At 46.4% G+C, this 8,646-nt stretch overlaps 1 protein-coding gene across 2 annotated transcripts in view; it reads right to left on the bottom strand.

Moving 5' to 3' along the window:
* ITGB5 (integrin subunit beta 5) overlaps window positions 1-8,646 on the bottom strand; it is a 154,970-nt gene that overhangs the window by 57,663 nt on the left and 88,661 nt on the right. For both annotated transcript variants that reach the window (XM_019652235.1, XM_019652246.1), the window contains one exon: window positions 7,284-7,373. In XM_019652235.1, the coding sequence (XP_019507780.1) occupies window positions 7,284-7,373 (90 nt within the window). The remainder of the gene's footprint in view (window positions 1-7,283; window positions 7,374-8,646) is intronic.

Raw genomic sequence — 8,646 nt, 5'->3', positions numbered from 1 at the left:
AAGGTTAATGCGGATTCAGTGCTTGTGCCCAGTGCCTGGTCTATGACCACTTCACAAAATACTCTGAGAACACCGCAGCCATCCACTGTTCACCTCAGGCCCACAGTTCTCCAGCAGCCTCCCAAGAGAGGCTGCAGTCCAGGTAGAGGATCACTGCCCACCCCCAAAAGTTTCCCAGGCCACTGTAGGCCATCTGCTGCTGTAAAAGGCTTCCACAGTTTGTGGGGTGGGGCTGGTGCCCTGGAACCAGGAGCCCCTCCGGCAACGTAATGCCCAGGGTGTCACCAGGGTGGTACACACGTGTGGATTTCATCAGACCAATGTGGTCTCAGATTTGGCCCTTTGGGGGAGGGTTCAACATAGAATAGATGGCATCCTCCTGTAGGCTACACATAAGGCAGGCTCCACACAGGGACAATGGCTCCTGTCCCTCCGGCCTCGCTCCTAAGCCACATCACTCAGTCCTTCCCAGTATGTCTCTGGCACCCCTTGAGTTGCCGACCCTCCACCAGAGACCAGGTGAGTGTTTGCAAGCAAGTCTGTGTGTGGACATTTTTCAAGGGCATCTTGGTTTCCAGCCACCTTCCATCTCACTGGGATGAACAGACAGAGTCTTCGCTGATTTTCACTGCCAGATGTTGTGGGAACTCTTCTTCCTGGCACACGACCCCTGGGCTGGAAAGCCCAGTGTGAGGCGGGGACCCCTCTCTCTTCTGGGGGGACCACTGCCATCGAGATGTCCCTCCCTGTGTTCAACCACTATCTGTGGGTTTGTGGTCAGCCCGTTTCACGTCTCTGCCTCTTCTACCAGTCTTAATGTGGCTTCTTCTATATATCCTTAGTTATAGAGGTTCTGTTCAAATAGTCTTCAGATGATTCTTGAGGTTGATTGTTCTATAATTTATTTATAATTTTGGTGTAACATTTATCTAACCTACCATCTCAGACAGAAGCTTCTCTCCAGAGGGAGAATCTGTATTTAGCTTGTGAAAAGTATGTGCAATTTTCTATACGTCTGTTAATTAAAAAAAGTGTCATTGAATATCTTTAAGGTGGATGTATTCTGGAGACTGAGGGCAAATAAAGTAATTAGCTTGTATTTAGGGGCTATATCTTACACAAAAAAAATAATAATACACTCAATGTAGCAGGATGTATGCACTCCGAGAAACACATGGGCACATGAAACCCAAGATTAACTGATGGCCCATATGACTCCCATCTTCCTTCTCAGGTGCACTCCAGGGAACATGGCATTGAACAGAACTGCAAGCAGAATTGCCTCTTACTTTCATGGGATTTCTTTTCTTTCTTTCCTTTTTTCTTTTTTTGCTGAGCATGCAGCATTAAACTTGTATAAGTTAAGTATGCAGTTTTCTTAACAAATTAACAGCTGGTTAAAAATGTTCTGTGCAAAAAATAGTCTCTCCCTTTGCAACAAATTGCATAAGTGTTTCTACAACTCTAAAAATACTTTCTCTCTTTAATCCACTTCCTCGTAAGTGCCAGCCAGCCTCAACTGGCAAAGGTTTCGAGAGCGCCACTCCACTCACACAGCACTTTCCTGCTGGATGTGATTAGTTATTTACAAATCTGTTTTTCCTACTGAGTTGTGAATTCCAAGGGCCATATTGTATTTCTCTCTAGGACTGAGCACAAGTGCTTGTTGAATGGATGGAAGAAAGGATGGATGGTTCAACAGCAGCGAAAGGGCTCAGGCCTAGTGGAAGAAACTTAAATGAAGTTATTTTTGAAAGCAAGCTCATTTTTTTTAAATTTGTAATTGTGAATAGGTACAAGGATGAGGCAAAACAGTGTGTCATGAAAGGGCTTGGTAGATTGGAACCATGTGAAAAGTTACTTGGGAATATTCACGTGAAATACGAGCCTTGTGGTTCGTGAACAGGATCTGCAAGGAAGCGTCAGCACTCCGCACGAAGATCCGCTGAGGCTGCCACCAGGAAGTGTTAACCAAGAGTCTGGTAGAGATGGAAAGAGCACTGGGGATTGGGACTGTCATTCTATGAGTCAGTAACTATTAATACAATGGATGGGAATTGAGTCCTATATTCTGCTGTGGCCATTAGACCCCAAAGCCTTGTGTTCTGATCTGAAGTTTGTATTATTCTCACTCCCTACACAGTCTCTAAAATCAGAAACTCTAAAGATGTTAGAGGGGTAGGAACCATGGAGATTATTCAAACATCTCATTTTATGGAAGTGAGAACTGAGGCCAAAGAAAAGGCGTCATCCGAGGTCATCCAGCTGCCACAGGCAGGCAGGGCCAGAACCAGGCATTTCAGATCCCCCTGCAGTGCTCTCTGTAATCGTCACACCCAATACTTGTTTCTTTTTTTGAAAACTGGCTCTGACTTTGAAAAGGGTGGATGGTACGATTATATTCTGCTTGTAAGGGTCAGTGTCCCCTAAAAGACTGTGAGCTCCCAGAGGGCAGGACTGAGTTCTGCTTGCTGTTTTATTCCCAAGGTCTAGCATGATGCCTGCCACACGAGGACATTAGTATATATTTGTTAAATGAATGAATGAATGAATCAATCAATCAATAAATCAATAAATAAATTATAGAAGATCAAAGCCACAGGCAATGCAGTTCTTTCACATGAAGACTTATATGTACCTCCCTAAATCCAAAGAACCCCTACCAGATTTGCCCCTTAAGATGATTCCTTACTCCTCATCCTCAGACAAGAAGACAATGTCAAGAATGTCAGAAGTTTAAAGGCTGTTAATAGTCAAGCTAGGTCACATCTGCAATTGCTTTAAGTCAGGCCAGCTGTGGTATGGGTGGGAGCAGACTTTATGGCAACAACAAAAAGAGAAACATGTGCTCAGCTAGAAGAAACATATACCACGGGCTCTGATGTCACCCTCCACATGCAACTCTGGTGGTTTCCAGCTCATTCTGTTCTTTCCCACTCTGAAAAGAGGCCCGGTGATTTCTCTGTGAGTCCTACCTCCCTTTTCTCAACGCAATGTGATGCTGGAGTTCTGTGTGTGTGCAGCCAGGGCCCTCTCTCTGGGTGCTGGAAGAGACCCTCTCACCAGCACCAACTATGCAGCAAGGCTCCACCTTGCTAAACACCCTTCGGAGGACTTGGTGATCTCTCACAATGAATAATTTGGCAAAGCAAGAATAAATTTTTAAATCAAAGCCCAGAGTTAAAGACTTCTCACTATAGAAGTTGCATATGACAGACTCGATTCTACACGACATTAAATTAAACATACCCTTTCCATTTTGCTCCCTCTTCAGCTTAGCTAAATACCACAGCCATTTCATCTGTTACATATGTTCCAACCATTCCAACCAAAATCTTTTCAGAAGGTCCCCACAGATGGTTTGCCAGCACTCTAGGGGGGAGGTAAAAGTCAACACTCACACTTAAGTCATGTGTTGCATGACTCATTTGAATTCCACCACAAACCGCTGAGCTGGTAAGGTGACATAGAGGAATGCAAACAGTCCGGTTAGAGCTGTACATGGACCCTGGCCGGGAGCCGGGCAGGTGAAAGGGTAACCAGGGACAACCGGAGCCTCTACTGTGGGCCAGAGCTTGCTCACTCACGCACACACCCCACACATACCACACCAGAGGCCCAAATCCAGGAGAAGTACTAGGGGCTGAAGTCCAGCCCGGGGCCTACTCATTTGCCAGAAAAGCTGGCAGCCAGTGAACTGGCTACTAATCAACATCAAGCCCCAACATACCCCCAACATGGCTTCCACCAACTAGGCTTTGCTCCAAATACCTTGCCATTTCACGTTTCTATATGTTTTGCTTTAGAATTTCCAATGAAGGGAGGGGCGGAAGTAGGCAATTACCAAGCGTCCCGCATTTTTGGAGTGATGGGCACGTTCAGTATCTTGATGGTGGTGATGATTTCACAGGTGTGTGTATGTGTAAAACGTATCAGATTGTACACTTTAAATCCGTCCAGTTTTGTATGTTAATTATCTCTCAATAAAGCTGTTTCAAATTTTTTCCACTAAATTTGAATAGTCACTATTGACAGTATTCCAGAATCGCCCATTTTTATAAAGTCAAGTTTCAAATTCATTCATAAGTTGTATGGCTCATTTCCTAAAACGTTCTCTTATAGGACCCAGGTTAGCTCAGAGTCAAGTTATAGTGCTAGGTTCCCACAATGCCCCAGGGGATCCAGTCCAGGCTCCAAATGCAATTCCCACCTAGAAAAGATCGTTTTCTCTGCTCAACCTATCCCGAATGTTCAGCAGCACAGGGGTCTCTCCACTTCTCCCCTGACCTACCTCCGCCTACCACACAGAGAACGTGGTTCCCCAGGTGCCCGGATTTCCATTAATAAAATGAATGTATTTATCATGAACCCCACTCAGGGCCAATGCAACGTATCTTAGAGAAGAAACACCACTAAGCATGTATGCGATTCCCATCCAGGGAACCAAATAACAATGCCTCGTGCTCCCTGGTCTTCAGCAGCCCCCGCCCCCAAACGCCACCACACACAAGTGTGGACATGCAGAACCACTTAGTGACACAATGCTGACTGAGCAGAGTGCTCTTTTCGTTTCTGGCAAACACCATCCCATCAGTTCTATGAAACTGTGTGTCATTAGGCCCTGCTTGATTAAAGCCATGAGGAGCAGAGGGCCTGTGCCTTTACCAGGAAAAGTTCTTGGGAGAGCCCCAGAAGTCTGTCAGCCGCCCAGAGGGGTCTGGACCGCGCTGCTGACTGAGAATGGAAATGCTGGGGCGTGGCTCTTCCCCAGAAACTCAGGAGAACATCCTTACCCCACCCAGACTGAGATGTGGTTGCTCTTTAGCCACTTCTCCCTCAAAAGGGCCCTGGCTCAGCAGGAGGCAAGCTGAGGTCACTTCACCAGATCTAGCAACAGGCCCCCTCCTGACCCAGACCCCAGCGCCCCTAGCGAGACAGGGAGAGCTGCGCAGGCCGGGTTCCAGCACTCACTCTGACTTCTTTAGTTCAGTGTCCAGAGCTCACAGCCAAGAGGTTCACAGCACGGTACTCGGTACTCGGAAAGAGGACAACATTCGGCCGGCCCAGGACCCCTCCCTCGCACGCACGCATGCTCTCTTCTTAAGCACTCTTTCGGTATGTTACATTTCCACTCACTGTGGAAATCTGAAAACCACCAAGTGTAAAGTTAACCTGGAAACCCTGTCTTACTGGGTTCTGAGTTCTGGGTCCTCAGGTGGCCGCTGGACCTGGCAAAGATTTAAAGGTTGGAGATCAGAAAAGAGGATGTCGGTATATGGGGGGGTGGGGTAGGAGAGGAGAAGGAAGTCTTTAGTTTCTCCTACCAGGGAGTTCAGGATTGAGGAGGAATCGGAGAATTTGCAAAGAGGACCCCTAACTGTAACAGAAGGTGGGGGCAGGGGGCCAGGAGCGGGGAGGGGAAGCTAGCCACAAATCCTCACTGCCTCTCAACTCACAGTAAAGCTCGGGGAGACCAAGGGAGGGCTGGCCACACCCCCAAGTTCCAAGGTTCCCCCAGAGGTAAGGGTATTACCTATGGCTGCTGGTCTAGCTGAGCAGTATTTTGTTCAAAAACGTGCTCCATCAGTAGGTTGACAAAGTCAACACTGGAAAAGGCAGCATTTCAAATACTCATTTGGAAGTCAGTCATAGTTGAGGAAGATGGCTTTTCTCACACATATGTGATGCCATAGTGGTTAATTAAGTTCTCAGGTTAGCCCACAAAAATCTATTTTACATAAATTCAGGACTAATAGTGCTACTTCAACTATACTTACTCTATGTATAACTTTGTTTTACCGGAAAGATGAACTCTGAATTCCAATTTGGGAATTACCTGGTGCTATAAGGGGCTGGGTGGGCACTGGAAGCTACAACCATCCTGGGGCTTGCGGGGTGGGGGGATAGCTAAGGGTACACACTTCCCAGCACAAGAAACTGCTTGCATTTTGCTGAAAAAAAGTAGGAAGAAGAAAGGTCTGGGAATCACAGACATTTGGCTTGGGATGTGGAAGTGACTCCTAAACTACATCTGTAAGTGCTGCACTTACTACGTGGTCTGACAATGAAGTTCACAAACTCACCCTAGAGAAAGTGCTACATACCTCATTGCTGAATATCACTATGGTCACCTTCAAAGTATGTCCCTTGGGAAGCTATGCACCGACACCAGCGCCTAGCCCACCCTTCAAAGCAATTTTGGAACTCTTTTTCTGAGTTCAGAGCTGGCATCTTATTACCCTTGATGTCCTGAATGTCATCAAAATGTCTTCCTTTCGGGGTTTCCTTTATCTTTGGGTAAAGAAAGAAGTCACTGGGGGTCAGATCAGGTGAGTAGGGAGGGTGTTCCAATACAGTTATTAGTTTACTGGCTAAAAACTCCCTCACAGACAGTGCCATGTGAACTGCTGCATGGTTATGATGCAAGAGCCATGAATTGTTGGCAGAAAGTTCAGGTTGTCTAACTTTTTCACGCAGCCTTTTCAGCACTTCCAAATAGTAAACTTAGTCAACTGTTTGACCAGTTGGTACAAATTCATAATGAATAATCCCTTGGATAGCTAAAAAAGATTAGCAACACTGTTGCAACAAGTTCAGGAACTTCATTGTCAGATAGTATATAGCAGAGCCTAGGTAAATTGGTGAGTTACAATAGCACATAATTTAATAGGCCCACTCAGGCTCCCTCTGTAAGAACCTGATTATGATCAGATCCTAAATGTGTAGTCAAAAGACCTACTGTTGATTCTTCCCGGATTCTTCTATCCCATTTTATCTGCAGCTCTATGAGGAGCTCCTTGAGCTTGAGGAAGTTCAATGGTCCTGCCCATTGTGAGGCAACATCAGTATGCATGCTTCTCACTTCTCACCACAGGGAACACAGTGGCAGGATGATCTAAGCAACTGGATGGGTGGAGAGCACCTGTACCCACCCAAGTGAGATGCCCAACAGGTCCTGGGTTATCACATAGTCAGAACTCAAGCACAGCCAGGAGCCACCGGCCTGAGTCTGACTGAGCCATTCACAGACCACAGGGACCAGCTTATGATGAGAGTCAAGTTGGCAGAGGTGACGGGAGAGGGGTGCATCAAGCAGGATGGCCTTCTCCACCACGAACCTGAGTGAGAAGAAGGCACCAAACCCAAGAAGCAGGAGAACAGGAAGCAGAGCCAAGCACATCAGCATGGTGCGCTGCCCACCTAAGTCCAGGTCAGCGCCTGAAGCCTCAGTGGGAGAGAGTGGGGGTGAAGGTGGGGGAGGCGGGGAGAGACCAATGACTTACACTGTATGCATTGATAATCAGTTGAATAATATTTTTGGAGTCTCCATGTAAAATCTCCACTGTTGTTCCGGGTATCAGGGCTGTGAAATTCTTGGCAAAAAGGAAAAAAGAAAAAAAATTAGCCCATTGACCCCTCCATACCATCAGAGAGTAAACACTGCTGTACTGAGCTAGAACTATGAGGTGCTCCCCGCACTAGCCTGTCACTCTCTCACAACGTAAATTGGAGAGGATGCCACAAAGAAAAGGCGGGAAGAACTAGCACAGGGGAAGAGTTGTTGCAGTGGGCTGTGGAATATCCATTCTTGACGGTCTCGATCTGTTGCTAAAGTATAGAGTCATGGTCCTTTTTGGAGACCCCTCCCCTCTGGCATAAAATGGACAACTCTCTGAAAGACCATCCTCCAAGGTCAACATATCCTATCATATTTTCTGCCATCTCTCCCCTAGTCTACATACATATTCCCAGGTTCAGGTCAAGGATACCCTCAATCTGGGCTGGCCGAGTGGCTCATTGGTTGAGAGCTGGCTTGGGACGCCAGAGGGCCCNCATACGGATATTGTTATTGATTTCTAGAGTTATACTTTTAACTCATAAGCATACATAAAAGAATTAAAAACATTTACATATATAAGGAATTAGTACTACCCACGTATAATGTGCCTCCTTATTTTTCCCTCACAAATTTGGGCAAAAACGTGTGCACTACACATGGCAAAATACAGTATATTCTCTTTTTATAGAAACTATTTTAAGAGAAATAAAAACAGACCTATTTGTTTGGCTAAACTTTTCTCCATATCTCTGAGTAAAAACAAAATTTGTAAAAGCCAATTACATTCAATGTGATAGAGGTCAGCCCTCAGCTGAAAATGTCAGGGTTGGGCGGCACGGAAACAGGCCAGACTCAAGTCTGGCCAAGGCTGCGAGTCACTTAACTTCTCTTCATTCACTAGTCAAATCTGCATCAAATTCACCATAAGGTCAGTGGCAGCCTTCAAACTCCCAGTTCTCACATTCACTCAGGAGGTGACCTCACCTTTTTTTGTCACCCACAGAGACAGGTTACAGGACTTGCCACCTCATCTAGTCCATAGTCCAGTCTCCCCGTGTCTGGTACCAGTGCCTTGGGGTGCCTCTTAAAAAGGGCCCCCCCTCCCGGCCTCTCTTCTGATCTTACTGTCCCCAAAGGGAGGAGTGCTCCTCCCTGCCCCAGGAAACGCAGCCCCTCCCCCCAAATCCCACCCTCTTTAGAGAATTGTTCCATCAGTCAGTTCCTCCTCTGCTTCCTTTCTCCTTGCCTAAAAATCTGCTACGATTCACTTTTAACCCTTCTTCTGACCCAGCTACTCCACCAATCTC

Source organism: Hipposideros armiger, unplaced genomic scaffold (assembly GCF_001890085.2).
Source record: "Hipposideros armiger isolate ML-2016 unplaced genomic scaffold, ASM189008v1 scaffold_8, whole genome shotgun sequence".
In the NCBI taxonomy this organism is placed as follows: domain Eukaryota; kingdom Metazoa; phylum Chordata; class Mammalia; order Chiroptera; family Hipposideridae; genus Hipposideros; species Hipposideros armiger.
Note: the sequence above shows the minus strand (reverse complement) of the source record. Positions and strands in the feature narration are given on the sequence as shown.